We start from the raw sequence: 25,897 nt of genomic DNA on the forward strand, positions 1-25,897 counted from the left end.
ATTTGCTTTCCAATAAGAAAAAGTCCACTAGTAAAACATTAAATGACAACAATTATGGAGTAAATTCAGAGACCAGAAGCCTGGTTTCTAAATCAGCAAAACTGTTATGCTATGTGTCAACTTATGATTTTCAATATTTTGGTATTCGTTGACTCACTGTAATGGTATGAGCTGCATTATCCCATTCAGGGATTATAACAGATAGTGTCAAGAAAGAAAGAAGGAAAGAAAGGAAGAAAGGAAGAAAGAAAAAGAAAGAAAGAAAAAGAAAGAAGAAGAAAGAAAGAAAGAAAGAAAGAAAGAAAGAAAGAAAGAAAGAAAGAAAGAAAGAGAAAGAAAGAAAGAAAGAAAAAGAAAAAGAAAGAAAGAAAAAGAAAGGAGGGAGGGAGGGAGGAAGGAAGGAAGGACGAACAAATTTTAAAGTTTGTAAACTTACTTGTACAGACTTTATCATTTTACTGCCGAGCAAAAGTCCCCTACCTCCATGACCTTTGATTAGCGCACTTACTCGTATCCCTTGGAATAGCATAAATACCCTTAAACACATAAAATCCATATTCTACAAGTGTCCCCTCACAGGTGAATGGATAAATCAAGTCTGGGACATCCCAAATCCAATGGAATACCACCCAGAGCGACAAGGAGTACTCTGTTGATAACCTAGTCAACAACCTTGAGGGATCTCCAAATTGAGTATATGCCGAGTGAAAGAAGCTACACAAAACAGGATATAATATCTCCTGATCCCATTTATATAAAATCCTAGAAAACACAAAAGAGAGAGAGAGAGAGAGATGATTTGATGCAACGAATCCTCAGCCCTTCACTCTCCACCTTGTTGACCGTCAAAGATTTAAGCACGCCAAACTGGAATTACATTAACTTCACATATTTTCTATTGAATTACATGAACTTAACATATTTTACTTACCGGAAACAAGCTGTTTCTCCAGCTCCTGCATTGGTGGACACTGGTCCTGTGTGTCCAGGCTCCTGCCACAGTTCCAAGTGACTGCACTCATTATTATAATTAAATATTTATTAAGTACCATGGTTGGGCACTACTCAAGTCTGTCAATTATCTTTATATGTAAGCATAACCCACCATAGCAGCTGGTACATAGTTATTTAGCAAAGGGATCTTTCATCTCAGCTTTCAACTGCTATCAAACATACATATATAATTAAGGGGACTTAATTAACTCCAATACGTTTTCTGCCAGGATAATTTTTTTTAAAAATTTAAATTTTTTTAGAAGGTTAAAAAAAACCTCCCCTGACGGCTCCAGTTAGGTTTTCAAAATAGCAGAGAGTAGGTGTACAACAAGGTGCTTTTCAGCATTTTAAATTCTATCACAAATTTTGAAGAGTAGCTTCTGTCTTCTGGTCTAAATGTGTCTTATAAACATTGCATCTTTAAGCCTCCACGCACACCTCTGAGGAGGGTGAGCATCGCTAGCTGCATTTATAGGTGGAGATATAATGGCACAGAAGACACCCTGTATGCAAGATTCAGTTACACACTCCTAGAAGAGTAGATGATAGAAAACATGTTTAGAAGATAGGTAGACAGATAGATGATAGATCGGTGGATAGATGGATGGATGGATGGATAGATGATGGATAGATGGGTGGACAGATGGATGGATGGATGGATGATGGATAGATAGATGGATGATGGATGGTTGGGTGGATAGATGGATGATGGATGGATGGATAGATAGATGGATGATGGATGGTTGGGTGGATAGATGGATGATGGATGGATGGGTAGATAGATGGATGATGGATGGATGGGTAGATAGATGATAGATGGTTGGGATATAAGAATTGCTTCTATCATAGGACTTTTTCTCATTTAATTGTATCCTTTATTACAGTCTGAAAATGGGGATAGGTGTGCGAGGACGAGGAGAGACGTTCACATGAGGATTACCATGAAAAAGACAGCCATGTCATCATCCCAGCAACACAGTTTACCCAGGGCTCCATAATTTCTGCAGCTACAAGCAAGGAGCCAAGCTTGCAAGGAGGCCATACTTCAAAGACATTCTAATCCTGGGATCCTCCAAGCCCTCACCCTGCAGACAGACCCTTCTCCCTAGGGATCAAGTTTCACCTTTAAGGCAATCCCGCAGTCTCCGTGTGATGTCTGGGCTGCTGCTGAATACTATAAAATATGACTCCACAGTCATGAGGCATAAAAGCAAATAGAGTGGAAGCCCAAGGTCCAGGTGGGCAGCGGAGGTGGGAGGGGGAATGCAGTCCAAATTAGAACTTACCTGGCAGGAATTCATGAACGCTATATAGATGCACAGTTACATGTCATCTTAGAGCCCCCAAATGACTCAAAACCCAAGCACACGATGACCTGGTTTCAGGGCAGCAATAAAATAGGTTTCTCAGGAGGCGTTAAATCCAGGGTGTGTACAAAGTAACCGAGGGCTTTGCTTCTGTGATTTCTCAGCTACGAGGAAGAGCCCCCAGCTCCCAGGAGAAGGAGCAAGAAGCTGTAAGTCTGGGTTCAGAGCCTCCTTGTGCCCCCTGCCCTGCAGGACTGTGATGATCACATGTGTGTCAGCCATCTGTGAAAGGCATTATCACTGGGGGGTCCTCAATGCAGCAATGTCGGCAGGCATTGTGGGTTGTCAGACCCCGGGGTGGGGTGGGGGCTAGTGGCATCTGGTGGGTGCAGACCAGAGATGCCATGTAACACTCCTCAAGGCACAGGACTGCCCCTACAGAAGAGAATTTCCTGGTCCCTAAATGTCAAAAGGTCCCCAACCAAGAATGCTGTCTTCTCACTGAAGGGAGAGCAAGGTGCACTGAACCTCAGGTCACCTGGGAATTGTGATTTAGATCTCAGAGACCTGTCTTCTCTTAGTTGACGTCGGGTAAAAAAACAACAGAAGGAGTCTGGCTGCCTTCCTTAAATACCAGCATCATTCAGCAGACCTGCCATGGAGCGCCAGGTATCCCCACGGAAAGGGCGCCTACCCTTCTTCCTTTGATTTATGAAATTTGCAAAGAATTTTTGAAGCTGTGGAGTTATAAGACGGTTATCTGCCCAGCGTGAGCCTCAAATCACAACTCGGCCATGCTCAGGCTGCTAAGAGCAAGAAGAAAATACATGAGGGGCTTCGAGGATGGATCCTTTGATAGGATTCCACCCCCAGCAGTGTGCAGAAAGCTCTTATTCAGGAAAGTTTTGGAAAGGATCACATTTGCATCTAATGCTGCCTGAAATCTGCATCCTGCCCCCCCCCAGGAAGGAACGTGCTCCCTCGTGAATAGAAAACAAACAAACAAACAAATATGGCATAAAACCCAGAAGGAGATCATAAATACAGTTATACGGTTAAGGAGGTGCAAAGCTATTTGCATAGGATGGTGCTTGCTGATGTGAGCAGAGCTGTGTTCTGTTCCACCACCCCGGCTTTTTTTTTTTTTTTTTTTTTTCAATTTCTGAGGCAGATGCCAGAGTTAGGGGGGAAAAAAGCTGCAAAATTTAAGGACCGTTTAAGAGGCATTTTTCAAGGCGACGACTTTCCCATTTTGGAACACCGCCAGCAAATATCCCTCTGAGTTGAACAAAGGTCGGGAATGAATGAGTCACTGTTCTCAGCACGAGTCCTCCGGGCTCCTTCTGGGAGGGTTCCGTTTTGTAATGAAGAACAGAAGGTGTTCTGTAGGAAACGGGCCCTACCTTAGCACCCAGTCGCCGGCGACTGCCTCGTCCATTCTCTCTGGACAACCGAACTTGGTTTCTGCCACCTCCTTGCTGTGGGTTTGAAGAGTGAATCAGCTGTGCACATGCGTGTAGCAGCCTGAGCAGGCCTGGGGACTCGCAGCGGGGGAGTGCCTCCGGCCCCCGGCAAGGAGAGGCCGTTCCCTGCCTTGCACGAGCAGCCCTCGCCTCCCACCTCCAACCTCCAGCCATTCAGGTAAGCGGCTCTCCTGGGGCTCCTGGCAGGGAGGTCCCAGCACGTCCAGGGATGCTGGGCAGCTGTCCTGAACAGCACGCCGCCATGGAGAGCACACCATGTCCTCGGAGGCGGTCTGTAGAAATCTTTTAGAAGCAATTTTGTAGAAAAAGGGGGAAGAAAATGAAAAGCAAAAACATCAGTGACTCATTTCTAACCCCTCCCCTTCCCCAGGGTGATTTCAAAAAGCAGTGCAGATAGGAAAGAACTAGACACAGAATCCAGAGGTGGGGGAAATGGAAGGACCCTAGATTCCTACAGGTCTCAAAGCATGTGGACTGGATGTGGAAGGGATCCTGGAGATTGGAAACTCAGCTAAATTTGGGAACAGGGCTCAGACGGAGTGGCAAAGGCAGGCTTGCTGCCCTGGGGCTGGAGGACAGCCAGGAAGCAGGGTTGCACACTCTCATCCCGGTCTGGAAGAGAGTCAAAGCCTACATTATGCGTTGCACCCCATTTTCCCTATCTTTTTTCTGTTATCGGTTCAATTGACCGATAACATTGTCCAAGTTTGACGGACACAACGTGTGCCTTTGGTACATGCAGGAATTGCTTTGTGATTACGACACCGGCCTTAGCTAATACCTTCAGGACGTCACAGAGTTACCATTCCTTTTTTTTTTTTTTGCTTTGAAAAAGATTAAGATCTGGTCTGTTAGCCACTTTGAGCACTGTTGAGGATGAGTGCTCCGTTGGGCAATCGGTCGCCAGAACGTAATCCTCTTCTGGTTGCAAGTTTTGTCCCTGAAACCTCACCTCTCCAGCGCCCCCCAACACCAGCCCCTAGGAACCAGCACACTGCTCTCTGCTATTCTCCGCCTGTATTTTCTTAAAATTGGCTTCTAACAGGAAGCCAATCTGAAGGAAAGTATGCAGCATTCTATCAACTGCTGAGGTCATTGCAAATATATGTGTGTGTGTGTGTGTGTGTGTGCACTCCCTTTATGTAGCTAAATATCTAGAGCATATCCTTTAGAAGATAGGCCAAAGATTTGGTGTAAGGAAACCTCATATGAGTTTTCAATTACGATTGATTGTCAGATATAGAGTCTCAACTGTAACCAGACACGACAGATAAAACCAGCCACCTTCCCCAGAAAAGTCAGAAGCATCCCCTAATAGGTTTTTTCTGGCAAAAAAATCCAAAATTTTAGGTATAAATAGATAAAATTCCTGTCTCAGCTGCACATAACGGCCATGTCTACTTTATCCTAATAGCATATATTTTATATTTTTATGTAGTACATACATATTATACATTACCATATAATAATGTATAGTATGTGTATATATATATTACCATATAATGTATAATATAGTATGTAACTTATAAATGTACATAAATAAAAACATTTATACAGACCCCCTAAGAGGTCATGATTTAAGATGTGTAGCCCAAAGTCGTGCACTGGACCAAACTAAAGGTAGGTTGCACATGGATAGTACGAAAAGAAAGTATTTCCAGCTTCCCTCCTCTGCTCATTCTGAGACACGCTGTTCGAAACCCTCTACCTGTAAAAGCAAGTCAGGTAGACAGAATCCCTGACATCTTAGCTGTCCATCAGAGGAGTGGAGTGGCTTCACCAACAACACACACCCTATGCGCTTCTGACTCTAGGACATTCCGGAAAAGGCAAACTTATGGAGATAGTAAAAGGTCAGTGGTTGCCGGGGTTGGGGGCGGGGAGGGATGAACAGGTGCAGCAGTGGGGATTTTTAGGGCTATGAAACCAGTCTGTAGGATACTATAACGGTGGATCCATGTCATTATACATTTGTCCAAACCCATAGAATGAGCGCCACGAAGAGTGAGCCTCGATGTAAACTAAACATTTTGGATGGTAGAGAAAACACATAGGTACTATCACAAGGCATAACATCACGCACCCTCCAGAAACAAAATAAAAATGTGCACGGGGCTGGGTGGCTCACACCTCACGAAAATCCTTCCTGGGAATAAGTGAAGTGAATAAACAGCCATGGCTTGGTGCTAGACCTTGCCCGTTGGTGGAACCCATCAGCCTTTATTGAACCTGAAAACTTCCTTACGATGGATGCAGTCTCTGGTATCCACATATGGCCCGCAAAGGAACCTATCTTGTAGGGTCTTTTCCTGCACAAGCTTTGCCTTGTTCCAGTGGCACGTAATGGCCATCTGGTTGACCACAGGCTCATTGCCCTGTCCTTCCGCTGAGATGAATGCCGTGTGCAAAGGTGTGAGAAATCACCTGAGATGGCCAGGGATCTTGCAAAGAACCCTGTATCACCTGTGAGCAAGGACTGACATCCACAGCACATGAAGGATGCAGAAAGGTCAGTCTGGATTGGAAGGACACAGAGCTCGTTGGCCTCTCCCAGGGAGTAGCTCACATGGGACAGGGTAGTGCTCACAGGAGGGCTGGAGGCTCCCCAGACTCAGGAGCACCCTCCCCCGACACCATGGAAGCCATCATCTCTTCAAACAACTGATGAGTAGAGCTTCAAGGTCACTGCAAGGGCCAAGCCAGGTCAAGGTCATTGACCCACAAAAATCCAAAGTTGGCTTTGCCTTAATGTCTGAGCCAGGGGCTGTAGGGTGGGATGGCGAGTTTGTATTTTATCAGGACAGAGTTTCAGTTCGAACAGATGAGAAATTTCCAGAGGTGGATGGTTGCACAATGGTGTGAATCTGTTCAGTGCCCCTGAGCTTTACACTTAAAAATGGTCACGATGGTAAATTTTGTTACCTGTATTTATGGCAAGTAAAAATTTTTTGAAAAATACATGTATTGGAGATCATCTCAACTCAATAATCGTATCACTTAATTTTGCATTTTCTTTCCTTTCTACCTTCTGTATCAAAGATCAGGAATCTATGGTTCATGGGGGCAAAACTCACCTGATCTGTAAATAAGGTTTCAGTGGAAGACAACAACACCTGGTCATGCGTCTATCGCCCATGGACTCTGCCATGTTATAGCCGCAGAGCAGAATAGTAGCAACAAGGATCATCTGGGTAGAAAAGCCCCAAATGTGTATCATTTGGCCCTCAATAGACACACGTTCTACTTTCTTAAGACAGTGTTCAGCATTTTAAGGGCCTTTTCAATGGGGAAGACCATTCTTTTTATGAGTTTTCAGTCGTTGTTTTAAGGTTTCATTGATAGCATTAGAGAGAGTCAAACTCTCCCTTTCCTCAGGTACTTAGTATTTTATACATGGAATGAGTGCACATCTACTGCCTTTGTTCTGATAGACCTCTTTCTTTCTTCCAGGAAATAAAAGGCAGGAGAGAACATGTTACCTCAGGAGCACTCTTGGTAAGACAGCATTACATGCGATCCTTAATCTTCTGCTTCTATGTTTCTTTTTGTCCCTTTGTCAGGACACATGGACAGAGTGGTCTTGCTCACCTAGTCACTGATGGTGCATCTGGGGGAGTGATCGTGGGACTCAGGATTCCTATCAGTGATCCATGCTTCCCCACCCGGGAGCCTCTGAAGGAATTCTATTTCACTTTTCCCAAACCCAGTTGTCTGGTTTTCCAGGGAGCCCATATTGCAGATCTTCTTCGGAGACTCCGATCTCATCTTTATTCCATGGCACTGGGGATTGCAACCGTAACCGTCTTATCCTGCTGTGTATGCATGTGCCCAGGGTGGCTTCCATATATATATATATAGGAGGGACTCCACGGACGCCACAGTTATGGTAGTAATGATAGTGGGATACCCACCAAGCTCCATGGCAATTTTTTCTCCTGATATGCCACCACCATATCAGGTGTCTCTGCTCTGGGCTGCAACCTCCATCACCTCAAAAGACCCTCTTCCCATCAGGTATCCGTGAATGAGAAAAGTCAGTCACATTCATGCTGGAACATATGGAGACTTTTAACAGACTCAGAATCACCAGTTGGCATTGGTAAGCTCTTGCCCTGACTTTTCATCTCTGTCTTGCTCTGCTCAGTGGCCCAACTGCCTACAAAGTGCCACAGATACCCAAGTTCAACACAGTTTCCTTATTTAAGGAAAAATCAAGAAGCGGTAAAGGGGAAGGAGCTATAACTCTTCTGGGGACCTAATCAATGCATAAAAAGAAAACCAAATAAGGCTTTTTCTTAATCAAGGGTATGATCACCTAACAACAGACCCCACGGCTTAAAATAAAAAAAAAAAAAATGTTTACAGTTGAAATAAAACCATCAAGAGCATGAATTGTTTTCAACGAAGAAAAAAAAATCAAATGCCTAAGAATGTATTCAAACTCTTTGGCAATGGGATGCTAATATCAAAGTCCCCCAAAATGGTGACACACCTACAAAAGTCTCACTTACAGAAGTCACATACATGACATGCAATAGCAGTGTTAATTAAGCGTTCATCGGCACCTTGTCTTTCAGGAGCTGGTTGACTGTGACAGTCAGCGTGCTTCTGGGTGTGAGGCCATCAGCTTGTGGGGATTTATCTGGTGCGCGTCCAAACATCCTTCTTCTGATGGCGGACGATTTCGGCATTGGCGACATTGGCTGCTATGGCAACAGCAGCATCAGGCAAGGGTCTGAGAGTCGCTCATCTGGCACCCTGAGGAAGACACCACTGACAATGGATCTAACTCTTCATATGCGCCATCCAAACTTCCACAGGATTCTGCACACACTTCCTTTCATGCCCCCTAACCCTTCCTTCTTCCCACCCCAGTGCTAACCCCAGCTCAGATTCATCCTACCTGTGACTCATCACTTCACTTTTAGACGTGGTTTCCATCAGCACGGTCCATGATGGACAATGTTCAAAAAATCATTGGTGTTGCATCAGAGTCAAAGACCCAAGCTTACTCACACTCCAGTTCCACCCATCAGCCCAAGTCCACCCACTCATGCATGACTTCAGGGCTCCCTGCTGAAAAGCTCTGCTTCCGACGGACAAATCCATGTCCCTGTCACCACCAGATATGACAGGCTCACCTGTCATTGCTGGCCCATCTCTCTTAGAATGAGCTTACCCCATCACCTTGATCACATTCTAATTGCCCTTGGGGACCTAGCTCAGGCAACACCACCTACGTGCATCTGAATCCCACCCTCACGTACCGACTACAATATGTTGGTGCCAAGAGGTCTGATTTTCCGATCAAAACTGTGAGTCCCATGAGAGAAGGCACCCCAGACTCTAAATTCTGCATTACCCATGATGCCCATCTCTGTACCAGTAGCATGTTGCAGAAACAGTAAACAATATTGAATTGAGTTTATGTTTTTTTGATGGTTCAGATGACATTTGAAGTTCTTGCCACTGACTTTTGGTTATTCCTAAGAATACCTTGATGTGTTAAGTGATGATGCGCCGATTTTCTTTCTTTTCTTAAAATTCAAATTCAATTAATTAACATATAATGTATTATTGGTTTCAGAGGTAGAACTCAGTGACTCATCAGTCTTATATAGTACCCAGTGTTCATCACATCATGTGCCCTCCTTAATGTCCATCACCCAGTTACCCCATCCTCCCACCCACCTCTCCTCCAGCAACCCTTAGTTTGTTTCTATAGCTAAGAGTCTCTTATGGTTTGTCTCCCTTTCTGATTTCCTCTTGTTTTATTTTTTTCCTTCCCTTCCCCTATGATCCTCTGTTTTATTTCTTAAATTCCACATATGAATGAGATCATATGGTAATTGTCTTTCTCTGACTGACTTATTTTGCTTACCATAACACCCTCTAGTTCCATCCACCTCATTGCAAATGGCAAGATTTCATTCTTTGTGATGGCTGAGTAATATTCCATTGTCTATATATGGACCCCATTTCTTTATCCATTCATCTGTTGGTGGACATAAGGGCTCTTTCTATAGCTTGGCTATTGTGGACATCGATGGGCCAAATTTCTATTAAATATGTATATATATGCTTGTAGAAAAACCTATGCGCTTGTTTGTTAAGGAATAACACTGTTCATGTTTCCCTCTGCAGGACTCCAAATATTGACCGCCTTGCAGAGGATGGTGTGATGCTCACCCAGCACGTGGCAGCTGCGTCAGTGTGCACCCCCAGCAGGGCTGCTTTCCTAACGGGCAGATACCCTCTCCGATCAGGTTTGTCCTCTCTCATGTCTAACCATGGCTCTGGAGAAGAACACGCTCCCTGTATTAGAGGTATTAAAGCGGGGGCCCACTGCTATAGTGGGGAGAGAATAATCTACTCCCTCCATATTTCTACCATCAGATTAGAGTCAGTAAGAGCCATAGAACCCCACAGGTAATGAGGTGACACAGGCAGGGGGATTGAGTAGAGAGTAGACCAAAAGTTCAAAAGTCTGTGTGATGTCTTTGGCATCCTTCTGACCTTTGGCCCTAAAGATAACGAACCTCCATATCAAGGGTTATCTCCTTTAGTTGAAGCCAACTGATTGTAGATGTTAACCATATCTTGAAAGACCTTCACAGAAACACCTAAACTAGTGGACTAGTGTTTGAATAACTGGGGACTGGCCTGGCCATGTGACACACTAAACTGACTCTCACAGACCCTCATATGTATGGGTCCCTGGTACCTTCTCATGCCCCCAGGGAAGAAGGAATCCTGGCTAATGTAAATTTTTGTTCCACTGGTCTTCCACTGAACCAGATGCATGGTCAAAGTTTTGGAAAATCTCAGAAAGAATTCTCCTAGTTCCCAAATGATGACCGATGAGATATGTTCAGTCTTGGAGCCCAGTAGATCTTCTCTAGTAAGACTGAGCTGCATTCATCAAAACGGTCTAGCAGGCACAGAGCATCTTCCAAGTCAGTGTTTCTCCGCCATATACTGCAGAGCTTTAGAAAAATATTTAACCTACATTTTTAAACACTTGAGTAGATGCCTTGGGTATATTGGGGCAGTGTGAACTATATCCATGGCTCCCTACTTTGTTACCACACATGAATCTTCTGGGGCATCTTGCAACCATTACAAATCCCAAATTCCACCCCAACCAAGTAAAATCACAGTCTCTGGGGGGGCACCTGATTGGCTCAGTTGGCTAAGCATCCGACTCTTGATTTCAGCTCAGGTCATGATCTCACTGTTGTGAGATCGAGCCTCACGTTGGGCTCCACATTCAGCCTGGAGTCTGCTTGAGATTCTTTCCCTCTCCCTCCCCCCCATCTCTCCCCCTGCTCACACTCTCTCTCTCTCCCTTAAACAAACAAATAAATAAATACATAAATACATAAATAAAATCTTAAAATAAAATAAAATCACAACCTCTGGATTGACAACCAGGTTTCAGAATATTTTGGAGCTTTCCAAGTGATTCCAAAGTACAGATGAGTTTGAGAATCTCTGGATTATATCAAGAGTTTGGTAAAATTATAAAACCATTTTTAATTCTCTTTCCTTTTTCACTTAATTCTCTTTGTGTTTATAGCCTTCACATAACAGGACAATAAGTCTTCTCACTACGTTTTCAATTAATGTTTCACTGCATATTTTAAATGAAAATTAATAATAACGATAAATGTCAATGTGTGATAGTAACATTTCTTTGAAAATGGTTCCCCAAAGGTATGGTTTCCAGCAATGGTTATCGTGTTCTTCAGTGGACCGGAGTATCTGGAGGGCTCCCAACCAATGAGACAACTTTTGCAAAAATATTAAAAGACAGAGGATATGCCACTGGCCTAATAGGTATGTACATTTTTTTAAGTATTAAGCACATTTCCTTTATATGGAGAGTGTATTCAACCAAAAAACTTGGAAATGAAATGGTTTTAATGCAGTGGGACTGTCCACCACACAGAAAGCTCCATGAATGCAGGAATGACCTCAGTACACAGACTGCCTAGTGCAAAGTAGATGCTCAAGATATATCTCCAGCTTAATGAAACACCTGGCATTTCATAGTATTTGCTGATACACATGATAAAAAAAAAAAGGAAAATTTTTTTCTAATGTCAGCAAGTTACCAACAATTTCCATAATGTTGTTTTCCCTAAATTCTGCACAGAAATGTGACTGCAGGGCATAATTATTCCCTCTCTGTTTCCATAAATAGCATGCTTATTTTTCTGGATGTCAATAACCATGTCATGTACAGAATGAAGTACAGTTAAGGGTAGTAGTTTCTTGGGGCGCCTGGGTGACTCAGTCGGTTAAGCAGCTGCCTTCAGCTCAGGTCGTGATCCCGGGGTCCTGGGATCGAGTCCCATGTCGGGCTCCCTGCTCAGCGGGAAGCCTGCTTCTCCCTCTCCCTCTGCCTGCAGCTCCCCCTGCTTGTGCTCTCTCTCTATCTCTCTGTCAAATAAATAAATAAAATCTTAAAAAAAAAAAGGAGAGTAGTTTCTTGACAGGGGACCAACCTGTCACTGTCGTTATCATGTTATAAGTGACAGTTTTTATTAACAAGGCCATTTATTGATGATAAAGACCAAGACTAGCTGATACACCAAATATCAAATCCAACAGGCTCATTATCTTTTTTTTTTTTTTTGAGACAGAAGTCTATTCTCATGGAACATTCCTTGGAAAATCTCATGAGGTTTTCCGGATGAGAGACAGTCATTTGGGGTGGTGGGAAGACACACAGGTCTCTATCAACACTCTAGTAGGGACAGTAGAGAAGCTAAGCATCTGCCATTGATTGAACTTGAAAGGTATGCTCTGTAGAACCTATCTCCTACCGTGACCCTGACCACCATTACAGTGGTTTAACAAAGAGAAGGACAATTCCAAAGTCAGGAAACCTTTTACCCATGCTGAGTACAGCAGATTGTTTTCTAGAACAATGTGAGCACTCTGTGCCTTCCTTATTGCTCTGCCACAGACCTTTGCAAATTCAGGTACAGTAGAGTGAATAACGGTCACCAAAGATGTCATGTCCTACATGCTGGAAGCTAAAAAAATATTACCTTATATGGAAAAAGGGTCTTTGCAGATGTGATTAAATTAAGGATCTTGAGATGAGGAGGTTATCCAGGATTACCCAGGTGGTCCTTATAGGCAAGGGCAAAAGTCCTTTTAAGAGAGACACAGAAGAATATATGACACAGAAGGGGAGAAGGCAGTGTGCCCACAGAGGCAGAGGTGGGAGGGATAGGACCACAAGTCAAGGAATGCTTGGAGCCCCCAGAAGCTAGAAGAGGCAGGAAGGATCCTCCCGAGGAGTGTACAAAGGGAGCATGGCCTTATCACACCTTGATTCTGGACTTCTGGCCTCAGAACTATGGGAGCATAAATTCCTATTGTTTTAAGCAACCACATTCATGGTAATTTGTTTCAGCAGCACGGGAACCAATATACCACGTAATGCTGCCACACAGGGTTGTCATTCCTCTGTCTCAATGAAGCCAGGTTGTGGTCGAAATAGCAGTGAACACTACCTACGTCCCTGTACTTCCCTACCCTATTCCTGCATGCAGCACAGCACCTGGAATGTGGCAAGCACGCAACACCTACTAATCAATGATCAGCTAGTTGTCACGTGGGCATCCTTTTTGCCTTTCAGGAAAATGGCATCTGGGTCTCAACTGTGAATCTTCCAACGATCACTGCCACCACCCGCTCAACCATGGATTCGACCATTTCTACGGAATGCCCTTTTCCATGATGGGAGATTGCATCCACTGGGAACTATCAGAGAAGCGCGCAGGCATGGAGCGCAAACTGAATGTCTGCTTCCAAATCATGGCCTTCACTGCCCTCACGCTCACCACTGGGAAACTCACCCACCTGACATCGGGCTCCTGGACTCCGGTCATCTGGTCAACCATTGCAGCCATCCTGCTCTTCATGACGTCCTATTTCATGGGGGTCTTGATTGTTCACGCAGACTGCTTTCTGATGAGAAACCACACCATCACTGAGCAGCCCATGGACTTTCAAAGGACGACGTCTCTTATTCTCAAAGAGGTCTCGTCCTTTGTCCAAAGGTGAGCACCGAAGGGGTTAGCTTCATCCTAGTGCTCTGGTCCCTGATGAAAATGCATTTCAAGAAGTCTTTCCACTTTCTTTCTGTAATGGAGAGATGAATGGTGAAATCGCCCTGGGCCAGAAAGGTATTTTTGGTAAAGTGTGTCAGAGATGATGTTCAGTCGAGTCCAACCTGATTGTGCCCATTGAAACAGGTGACAAGTCAGTTGAAATTTGCTGCTGTCCCCTCCTCCTTGGAGCCAGCGCCATTATATAAGCACCCGCTCATCACCACGGGCCATATTTAACTAACAAAACAAACTGAATCCCTTGAAGACTTATAATAAATTATAAATATTTTTTATAAGGGGATTAACTTTTTTTTTAGGTTTTTATTTATTTATTTGACAGAGAGAGACAGCGAGAGAAGGAACACAAGCAGGGGGAATGGGAGAGGGAGAAGCAGGCTTCCTGCCGAGCAGGGAGCCTGATGCAGGGCTCGATCCCAGGACCGTGGGATCATGACCTGAGCAGAAGGCAGACGCTTAACGACTGAGCCACCCAGGGGCCCCTTAAATTATAAATATTTTTAAAGCTCTATCCTCAGAACTAAGTTGTCCTGTTGCTAACTTTATCAACTGAATGTAAATTTGAATAACAAAGGCACTTAGTATGTCAAAGCCAAGAGCGGCATGATGAAAAGCTACACCACACAGGGGCAACTCCATGCTCCCCAAGTGGGTTCCAGTAAAGTATGGGATAGCATTGAACCCCAATTCACCTGGTGGTGATAAGGTTGTGATCATGTTTCAGAACATTCTTTTCATGGAATTGCCTAACATGGGTCAGAAATGATGCTGGTAATTACAGTTGACCCTTGGGGGGAAACTGACACTATGTGCTGCTAAAAATCACATATAACTTTGACTCCCCCGAAACTTAACTGTTAATAGCTTATTGTTGAGTGGAAATCTTACTGATAGCATAAGCAGTCGATCAACACGTAGTTTGTATGTTACATGCTGAGTCCTTACTACAAAGTGAGCTAGAGAAAAGAAAACATTATTAAAGAAATCATAAGGAAAATACATTTATAGTACTCTACTGTATTTATATTTTTAAAAAATACACATATAAGTGGACCTGTACAGTTCAAACCTGTGTTAGTCAAGGGTCAACCGTACCTTGCAAACACAGCGGGTGAGCCTAATGTGTCCTAAGTTAAGTCTAAGATGTTCGCCTTTGTTTCCGTTCTTTAAGAACAGAGTGGACCATAGAGATCAGATGGAGAGACGGACAGATGAGGCATCACCTAGATGGGGGGACAATCTAATTGAAATTAATAACCTAATGTCATTTTTAAAGTGTGCTTTAAAATAACCATGTCATATCCTAAACTTTGTTGCTTGAGAGCAATTAAAAAGAAAACCAAATATGCAGTATCACTTTATTCTGTACGCTAAGGTTCGAGGTGGGAACGTATCCTGAAGTAATTGAAATAAATGTCAGATCAGACAGTTGCCTGCTGTTCTGTTTTACCTTCACTTGCCAGAAGTATGTAGACTTATAAATTGCTAAAATTCAGGAAAAATATGTATAACATCAGTGCAAATTTTTCAACAGACTTTAGAAAGTTAGTCATCACATTAAAGAGTAACAGATACACTTGTTTAAGGACGTGACAGTCTAGATCCTTATTTTGCACCTCTAGGACCTCAGTCTGCACTGTACGTAGAAATAACTCCAGTCACTGTTATTTCAGGAACAAGCACAGACCTTTCCTTCTCTTTGTCTCCTTTCTACATGTGCACACCCCTCTGATCACTACGGAGACATTCCACGGGAAGAGCGTGCATGGGCTTTACGGAGATAACACAGAAGAGATGGACTGGATGCTGGGTAAGTGCCTTTTCCCGGGGAAAACAGGACTGGTGCCCCTTCCAAAACAGCAGGAGGAAGGGACATACACAATGAGATGAGATTAATCCAGCCTGAAGCTGGAAGAGGCAGGGTGCGTACTGTGATCTCATTGAATGTGAAGGGTGCAAGCAAGCATGGCCTTTTCCTCACTGTGTTTGCTTTCTTTCTGTTCATCACACTGTCTTAGGTGGGTTGATTTTTTTATTTTTCCCTGGGAGAACATAGATTAAAATCCCCATGGGTGGGATTGTCTTGCTCTGTTCTCCCCGTGCATCTCCTGGGTTTGGAATGACGCGTGGTATGACACAGAGTGCACATTTTTTTTCAGTGGGTACATGGATATGGACACAGCCACTCCCCTGAGTCCCAAGCAAGGACTTGGGTGCCCTTGGGTTGACATGGTGGTGGACAGGGAGAGCTAGGGGCTGCAGCATAATGGGAATCAGAGATTTTAGGAGAAAACATACTTTTAAAAATCCATTGAAAACATCACCTTGGAGGAAAATGCATCATTTGAGTGGACTGTTGGGGAAAAGGCTGGAGGTTGGGAGACATGTAGGCAAAGATAGATATCACATCACATCCCCAGTGGGGCTTCAGGACAAACTCACTCATCATTGCCATTATGGTCCTTGTGTGGAAAAGATTAAGAATCACTGGAAAATACAGGCTATTTTATGTGATATCAAATCTTGAGTGTTTAAAACAGAATTCACCATGCCACAACTTGAGGGAAAATCTTTTAAATGAATACATGTGCTAATATATCTAATCATATACATATGCAATGATAAAGTCTGAAATTCTACAGCACAGAGCTAAGAACCCCCTAAGTCCATCAAGATAAGGAACTGTTACGACATAGTTCAAGAATCTTCTCTATGGTTTCAATGCCCCTGTGTTCCAGTTTCAAACTCAATCAAGCCATGGTATGATAAGTTTTTTAATGAAAATCATTGTCCTGGTGTAGGTAGGGGGGAGACAGGGGATTTTTAGGAGAGAGAAACCATTTTCTCTCGTACTATAATGCTGGGTACATGGCATTATGCATTTAATCAAAACCCTTAGAATGTACAACACCAAGAGTGAACCACCATAGAAACTACGGACTTTAGTTAATAATAGTTTATCAGTATTGGCTCATTGATAACACTACGACTCAGCTTATCTATAAAACCTAAAGCTGTTCTAAAAAAAATAAATAAAATCTAATAATTAAAGGAAGGGGATTTCATAGAACCACAAATTTAAAATCTGTGGCCAAAAGAAAGCAACTGAAGACAAAGAAATGGCTGAACAAGGGATGGAACAAAGAAAGAAAAAATAGTGACTTGGTTAATTTTAAGCTAAGCAAATGGACAATTGTCTTAATTGTGCTCAATCAAACCAGTGAAAATGCATGGTCATCAGACGGTAGGAAAAAAACAAGACCTAACCCAAAAGACCTACTGTTTTAAATATAAGGACACAGATAAGGTAGAAGTAAAAGCTATCCAATAACAGGATCTATTTGAGACCATAGTCAGCTTTCACGGCACCGGGTCCTCATGAAAAAGTAGATTGAAAGTTTTGTCTACTGTTAGAAATAAAATAATATGATTCTTCCCATCCAATTAAAAACAATCTCATAGACATGGTGAATTGCATCAGCCATAAGATTTCCCTTTGAGGTAACCATAAGAAACTTGGAGCCACAGTGTAAACTATTCTTCATCAATGGACATACATCGCCAGTGCCATTGTCAGCCTTTTTCCTAGACTCTGTTGATCTCTTTCCTTTTTTGCCCTCTTTCCCTTTGTTTAATTGAAGTATGGTTGACTCTATAATCTTCTTTTGCCTCCTTTTTAAGTTTTTGCTATTTTGTCCTATGTAGTCTACACACTGTAGCTTGCCTGAAACTTTTTGGAAACGGAATGGGGCATATATGAATCTTGGGTCAGTGACACTCAGGATAGCACGATTTGACTGCTACTTACTGCCATTATATGTTAACACTAAAGGCTCATTCTCATGGAGAGGTCCAAAATGCTGAAGCACACACTGAAGACTTTGGTTTAAGATAATTTTCCATTTTGACCAGCTCAAATACACATATTCTTTGCAGGGCAGATCCTTGCTACTTTGGATATGGAAGGTTTGACTAACAGCACCCTTGTTTATTTTACGTCGGATCATGGGGGATCTCTAGAGGCTCAAGTCAGAAACAACCAGTATGGCGGCTGGAATGGAATCTACAAAGGTAGAGATATGACCAGATTCTTGTGTATGGTCTTTATCCCACCCTCTAGTTCCCAATCCTTCCCATGGAATGGGTCCATCCACCTCAAGAGAGTCCCCAGGGACTACTGCTTTTTATAATTGGTCATGTTCCTACTCGATTTTCTTTTCTTTTGCACAATGCAGTGGTTTTGGCTATATTCACAGAATTGTGCAACCATCATCACCACTAAATTGCAGAACATGGTCATCTCCTCAAAAAGAAATTCGTACCCATTTGCAATCATTCCCTGGTTCCCCCTCTGCCCAGCCCCTGGCAACCACCGACTTATTTCAATCTCTGTATATTTCCCTATTGTAACCATTTCATGTAAATGGAATCATGCAGTATGTGGTCCTTGGCCACTGGCTTGCATTTTCATCAAACATGATGTTTTCCAGGTTCATCCACATTGTGCCAAGTGTTAGTGCTTCATTCCTTTTCATGGCTGAATAATCTTCCATTGTATGGATGAACCACATTTTGATTATCCATTCATCAAGTGATGGACTCAGGAATTAGGCAATGCAGCCAAGGAGAGTGGGGGCCACATCATATTCAAACTGGAATTCTATCAACTACAGACACATCATTATTGGGTGCACCCAAAGATTGTAAAACATGCTGCCAAAAAAACATGGCACAATCACATTCTTTTCTGTTCATGTTTACACACAGGTGGCAAAGGGATGGGGGGCTGGGAAGGTGGGATCCGCGTCCCAGCGATCTTCCGGTGGCCTGGGGTGCTGCCGGCCGGCCGAGTGATCCACGAGCCCACCAGCCTGATGGATGTTTTCCCCACCGTGGTCCAGCTGGGGGGCGGTGAGGTGCCCCAGGACAGGTACAGAACAGCCCAAGGAAACCCAAGCAACTCAATTTTTCATAGACACAAACATATACGTGAAATGTCGATGTCACTTTTGAATTGTGTAACACATCCATGAGATCAGTCTCTGGGAAAACATTCTAGGCTCCCTGCTATTAGCTGCCAGGATCAGCTGTCTGCTTCATTTTATACATAGAATGTCCATTTTCCTTCTCCTGATTCTTAAGTGGAGCCATTTTTTTTTTATGGTGGTCATTGAAAAATAACAATTCATCACAGGAAATTCCTTTTCATGTAGTGTGGTAGAGATTTTGCATAGATTCCAATTTTCCTCTGTCTAAAAAATTATAGAAATTTTGGGGGGAGATAGAAAATAAAACTGTTTCAGAATCTGATAATTAATTATGTATACAATATATAATCATAATTATTATGCAATCATATAATAAATGTAGGATTCTCATAAGTTACATATTGTATGATATATATCATCTATCTAGATCTATATTTAGATCTATCTAGATATGTAGATTTAGATATATCATTTATATATATTTTCCATGTTTTATATATATTTATGCAAATATATATATTTAGAAATTTTTGTGCATAGACAAAAAAATTTAATGCCTTTATGTTATTTTCTTTCAACCATCCCCTTATATGTGGACATTAGCTTCGCCTTAAAAAAAATACCATCTTGTCATGTTATTGCCTTGTCATAATTACCTCCTTAGTAAGAATCCCTTAGAAGGTGAATTCCTGAGTCAAAGAGTATGACTGTTTATAGGTAAATCTCTTGATATATTTTGTCAAATTGTTCCTTAGGAATCACTACTAGCCATATGTGAGATGTCTATTTTAAAACGTAACAGACCTAAAATAAATATAAATTCTGTACATGTAATATATACATATAAATTACTCATACATGTCTATACAAATATACATATATGTGTATATTATAATTTTCAGTTTTATCCTTAGAGAGGTTGAATATTTCATACCTTAACATTCCCCTGTTTTTTCTTGCACTGAATATCATATCTCTGGTTGATTATTTTTTCCTAAGTGGGTGCTAATTTTTAAATTAATGTATAATGTATCTTTTGCTTTGAAAATAAAAATTTGTCTGACATGTATATTCCAAATGTGTTGTTGCACTAGAAGGTAAATAAATATAGCCATATAGCATTGGAGATATATATATATATATATATATACACACACACACACAGACACATAAACATATACATGTGTCTATGTGTATATGAATGTGTGTTTTTGGAGGTGTACATATATATATATATACACACACATAGATAGATAGATAGATAATTTTATTTCATTTTTCCGGGTAACTAGTAACTCTAAGTAAAATCTACCTGGGGTTCTGAATTCTCCACCTTGATGAAGAACATTAGTCAAATTAGAAAAAAAGATCCCTTTTTTATGGCTTTTCTAAGTTCATGGCATTTGTAAAAATCTATCCTCAGTACTGATGATTTATATTTGACACACAAGATCCTGAAAACTGACCACGTCCCTGGGACATAAAATGCTCAGGGCCATCCCCTCAAATCACAAGTGGTGGATTTAGGTTTTCTCCTAAGAAGGGTGGAGAAAATGGAAGTGGAATCCCAAGAAACCTCCATCCTGAATGGAAATGGAGCTGGATCTTGGAAACTGAAGAAGACAAGGAAGGGAAGGGGGAGGAAGACAAGGCAGGCAGGGATGGAGGAGGGGTGTGGAGGCACTCTGCGGACAAGGAAATGGTACCCAGTGTTGATGAAGAATACACTGTATACTATAATGGCTTAGAGCCCAATACAGTATAAAACCAAAAAGACATTTCAGTGAATCTTCAGCTTATTCTTGCATTCCTAATAAGGTTGGGCAGGTAATAACTTAAGCCGAGCATGTTGGATACTTGGTGATCTTTTAGCCAAAGGTGGTGTTTGTAGATGAATAATGGAGGTGGCTGTTCCCATGCTTCCCTAAGCTTGCTAAGGCTCGAGCATGCCTTCTGTGCACCCTTGCAGCATCCCTGAGTCCCTGTGCTCCTGTCTGCAGGGTGATTGATGGCCGGGACCTGCTGCCCTTGCTGCTGGGGGCAGCACCGCACTCTGATCACGAGTTCCTGCTGCACTACTGTGAGAATTTCCTGCACGCAGTCCGCTGGCTCCAACGGGACAGTGAGTACTCTGGGTGACTGAGTCGCATCTTGGCTTCTGCTCCAATGGCCCTGCTTCACACTAGCCCTTTTCTCTCTTTCTTGGCCGTATCTTCCCCTGACTCCAGCAACATAATTCCTGGTGCAAGCCGTCAGTCACCTTATCACCATATTACCATTGCTTAGGGGATTTTCATATGGCTTTCCTGCACACCAATGTTCCGGTCTGCCTCTCACCTTTGAAGCCTGTGCTCTTAATCTACATTGGTTTCCATCTGTCTCAACCACCTTCACTCAATGACGTGATTTCATCCTTGTAATAATCATAACTTTGTGATATAAGTAGCAAAGTCCATACTGAATAATTTTTGCATTTCAAAATTTCCTGGGTTATTTTGGCCCAACTGGCCTTTTAAAGGAACTGTAAAATCATTTGCAAGATTTTTTTTAATCCCATGGGAATCTGAATTGGCTTTGCATCCCATGTGTAAATTAACGCAGGAAAAAGACTGGTTATCTTTACAATATCAGATTTTCCCAACTGAAACATGTTATGTCCCTCCACTTATTCTTCTTATTTAAAAAGTATTCCTTTCATCAAGCATATTGTTCCTGTCCCAAGTAATTTCATTGTATTTTAATTGCCTCCATGTTTATATGAATCTATTGTCCATCTTCACCTAACTGTCTTTCCCAGAGGTTTTCTGTTTTTAGGGATTATTTTTCTTTTAAAAATTCAGTTCTTGCATTTACTTAAGAACTGTTATTTTTAAATTTTATACACAATTGATTTCTGCTGCTAACTTTATCTTCTGATAACAAAGTTTTCACCTATTTGAGTGACTTTTCATCATTTCTATTTCCCTATTACTCCGTCGTTTCCTGGTATTTTCTCCTGTCTTTTGGATTTGCCCTACGGATTGATTAGATTTGTGACTTTGTGATTGCATAGGTTTTGTGATTCTTTTTTCCTCCAGTGTTTGGGAAGGGCTGTATTCTCCCTGTGATTTTACTCATCTTTCCATTCCTATTCTCTAGAAGTCTTTAGCCCTCTGAATCAAGAGTGAAGAAATACCTCTTGGGAACTCCCTTATTTGAGGAAGCTACCATTGACTTTTTTTTTTCTTTAAATGCCCCTCCCTTTTCATCCATTCTTTTCAATATTATTGTAATCTGGTAAGGCTTTTATTGCTACCTTTCATTTTTTTAAATTATGTATTACACATTTCCTTCCCTTTTGGGGGGTTTTCTAAAAACTGTCATTCCATTGTACATCTCAATCTACATCCATGCATGCCTGGCAGCACAAATACCTGGGTCCAGTGTTCAAATCTGTTCTTTTACATTGTGGCTACCCCATCACTGACCTCTCATCTGTCAGTCATTGGGTGAATACTTCCGTATTTCTTCAAGGGCAGTAGATGGGGAGTGTATTCCCATTATCCAAGCCTCTTCAGTGGCACCCTAACTGGCCTTCACAGATTCACTGTTTATCCTACATGCATAATCCACTTAGCTCCCTTCTGAAAGCCATCCCAAGACCACCTGCGGCACACACATCAGAACAAATTCCTCCAAATTCCTCCTTGTCCTGTGAGCTAGCCCCTCCCCAAATCTTTGAGAACACTCATAGGGGGACAGGACTTCTACGTGACTGGCTCATTCTTGATATTCAAATGCAATATTGCCTTCTCAGCAAGGCTTTCTTGACCCAAACAATTGCCCGCATGATGCACCCATGCCCCCCCCACTCACACCTTCACCATCATCTTCCACACTGCACAATTTTCTTATTTCTGTGTGTTTACCACTGTCGGACCTGTTTCCCCTCACTAAGACTTTGTCTTCTCTTTGTGCTCAACACATTTGCTGAATTATGATAGCAAGGAGTGACCTTAATGAGCATGAGATGGATAGTATTCCATTTCACCCTGGAAACAATGGCAGATGAAGATGGCTCTCCCCAGGTCACAGGTGAGCAAGCTGGGAACTGCTAGGTCACCATAAGTGCTCAGAGGCAGACAGAAGCCAGAGATTTTAATCACAGGGTACACATCTCTAAATACCAAAGCACAGTGGTGCCAACCCCAGGAAGCAGGACTCGGGCAGGGGGTAGGAAGGAGGGAGGCATGGCCTCCTTTGCACACACTTGCTAGGTGCACAGGGCTGTGCTTCCTGGCCTCCTTCCTAGATCTCAGGAGCAGCCCTGATCCTGACCCATATCTGTCCCTGCTTCCTGGTCTTTCTGCCCCTGGAGCTGCTCCTGGAGGAGGCAGGCCCACCAGAATCCTGCTCTCTACCCTCTGGTTACACACATGACTTCCCCAGACTCACTGCCCTGTGGCGGATACAAAGGATGGGCGTGGAGGCCTCCCTCCCAAAGCAGCAGGAAGCCAGGGAGGACAGGCTGTGCGGTTGGCACAACCCAACTCTGGGCAGGAGGCTGGTGCAGGCACCTCCATGGTCCCTCCTTCCATTCTTTCAAAGTCCCTTCCTGAGGCAGAGCTCAGTCTGGTGCCCTCCCAGAGGCTGGAGGTGGTTTGCTATAGCTTGCTCCGCCCTTCCTCCTTCCTTTCTTCCTTCCTCCTTCCTTCCCTTCCTTTTCCTATTGATGTTTTCCTGTAGCTGCCTTCCTAGCTAGCTGCCAGGAGCCTTGGAGCAAGCTTCAGGAGGAAGCTGTTGCCAGGGGCGCCTGGGTGGCTCAGTCGGTTAAGCGACTGCCTTCGGCTCAGGTCATGATCCTGGAGTCCCGGCATCGAGTCCCGCATCGGGCTCCCCGCTCAGCAGAGAGTCTGCTTCTCCCTCTGACCCTCCTCCCTCTCATGCTCTCTGTCTCTCATTCTCTCTCTCAAATAAATAAATAAAATCTTTAAAAAAGAAAAAAGAAAAAAAAAAAAGAAAAGAAAGCTGTTGCCATTTTAAGGCTCTGAGCATCCTGCTTGGAACTACCTAAGACCTGAGGAATTCCCTTCTTTGCAAACAGTGGTACGGAGCTGTAACTCAGTCTTAGCAGATCACCAGGGACTGGTGGCTTACAAACAACAGACTTATTTCTCCCAGTTCCGGGGGCTGGACATCCTTAGATGGGCTTCTGCTGGGCGGTAGACTACCACCTTCTTGCTGTGTCCTCACATGGTGGAGACACACAAGGGAAGCAAGCTCTGTTCTGACTGTTGTAAGGGCACTCATCCCGTTTTTGAGGGCTCTGTCGTTGTGACCTGATAATCTCTCAAAGCCTCCGCCTCCCAATTCCATTCTGTTGAGGGTCAGGGCTGTGATATATGAATTCTGGAGGGACACGATTTCCATCCGTAACATTCACACGCTGTAAAATTCACTCGTTTAAAATGTACAACTCTGGGGCATTTGGCGTGTTCACCATGTTGTGCAAACATCACCTGTATCTAGTACCAGAACCTTCCCTTCCCCCAAAGAGACCCTGTCCTCATTAGCACACACTCCCCATTCTCCTCTCCAGCCTCTGGCATCCACTCATGTCCTTTCTGGGTCTCTGGATTTCCCTGTTGTGCACGTCTCATACAAATGGGATCCCGCACTCGGTGGCCCTGTGTGTCTGGCTTCTCTCACTGACCATCCCGTTTTTGAGGTTTATGCACAGGTCTCAGAGCTTTATTTATGTTTATGGCTGAATCTCATCCCATGGCGTGGATGGACCACATCTGTTTGTCCATTCATTTGGGCTTCACTCCAGCAATGCCTTCTATTTCTCCCCATCAACCCTCTGAGATTCTTGTCCTTCCCTCAGGAGGAAGACTATGGAAAGTCCACTACATGACCCCAGTGTTCCACCCAGAGGGAGCCGGCGCCTGCTACGGGAGAGGGGTCTGCCCATGCTCCGGGGACCAAGTGGCCCATCACGACCCACCTTTGCTCTTCGACCTGTCCAAAGACCCTTCCGAAGCCCACGCCCTCACCCCGGACACGGAGCCCTTGTTCTATCAGGTGATGGACACGGTCGCATGGGCCGTGGAGGAGCATCGCCAGACGCTCAGCCCGGTTCCTCTGCAGCTGGACACGTGGGGCAACACCTGGAGACCTTGGCTCCAGCCCTGCTGCGGCCGGTTCCCCCTCTGCTGGTGCGATCGGGAGGGAGACCCAGAATCACTGCCTGCCAGGGAGAGCTGGCTCCTTCCCTGATCCCCGCACTTCTGGTCGAAATACAACTCCCCGGTGAAGTTCAGTCGTCGTCCGTTTATGTGCAGTTCCAAACACAGAAGGTATAAGGAAGACGCAGCGGCGTGCGGTCACCCCTAAGTAAACCAAACCACTGAAGGATTGTTCAGGCCCCCTGCCCCCCAACAACGAAGTGAGGAGTAAAGCCCCTCCAGCCATGGGGATTTCCATCACCGGACCCCAGCCCCACCTGGAGGAGGCTGTTCTGACCCCATCCAGAATTCACAGTCCCAGTGGACGGTATTTCTGTACCAAATGGATTTGCAGACAAGGGCCCGGTGAGCACCACGTATAAGTAGCCCTGAAAAGGTGTGACAGGGGCCAATTTAAAGAGTGTTGGTTTATTAACTCTTTTCAAGCGATTATTCTCAGTGCGTGGATGCCCTAGAGATTTAGGGAAACCCAGAATTTGGGGGCTGTGCTGGGTATTCAGTGTTCTTCCGCTCTGAATTGGGAGGTCACTGCATGAAGACCAAGCTCCCAGGTCCACTGGCTTTGCACTGGACATGCCCAGGATGGGACACCAGCAGGACGGGGATTTTATTCCAGACCCCGCACCCAAGACCCCCTCTCTGCACACACGCACCCCTGCACCCCACCACTATCACTCTGCTGAGGCCACCATCACAACCACCAAGACAGTAGCTTTAGCCCCGTAAGTTTATTCCTTCAAAGCTCCG

The 25,897-nt window shown here is 43.7% G+C and overlaps 1 protein-coding gene across 1 annotated transcript; it reads left to right on the plus strand.

Annotated features, from left to right (window-relative positions):
* Nucleotides 1-3,508: 3,508 nt before the first annotated feature.
* Nucleotides 3,509-25,218, plus strand: ARSL (arylsulfatase L). Its single transcript, XM_073902158.1, has 11 exons — nt 3,509-3,944; nt 7,238-7,282; nt 8,365-8,514; nt 9,932-10,053; nt 11,504-11,626; nt 13,443-13,866; nt 15,609-15,745; nt 17,872-18,006; nt 18,703-18,865; nt 20,924-21,045; nt 24,790-25,218. The coding sequence occupies exons 2-11, from the start codon at nt 7,260-7,262 to the stop codon at nt 25,179-25,181; spliced, it is 1,791 nt and encodes a 596-aa protein (XP_073758259.1). The 5' UTR covers nt 3,509-3,944; nt 7,238-7,259; the 3' UTR covers nt 25,182-25,218.
* Nucleotides 25,219-25,897: the final 679 nt, after the last annotated feature.

Source organism: Callorhinus ursinus, unplaced genomic scaffold (genome assembly GCF_003265705.2).
Source record: "Callorhinus ursinus isolate GAN/ISIS: 27379988/994484 unplaced genomic scaffold, GSC_fseal_2.0 scaffold16, whole genome shotgun sequence".
NCBI classification, from domain to species: Eukaryota; Metazoa; Chordata; class Mammalia; order Carnivora; family Otariidae; genus Callorhinus; species Callorhinus ursinus.

Excerpts from the sequence above, each read along its gene's own strand:
- ARSL (XM_073902158.1), top strand. The coding sequence starts at position 7,260 with ATGTTACCTCAGGAGCACTCTTG. Across the intron at positions 13,867-15,608 it reads GTCTCGTCCTTTGTCCAAAG|GAACAAGCACAGACCTTTCC; the intron begins GTGAGCACCGAA and ends CTGTTATTTCAG. Across the intron at positions 21,046-24,789 it reads CCGCTGGCTCCAACGGGACA|GAGGAAGACTATGGAAAGTC; the intron begins GTGAGTACTCTG and ends TCCTTCCCTCAG.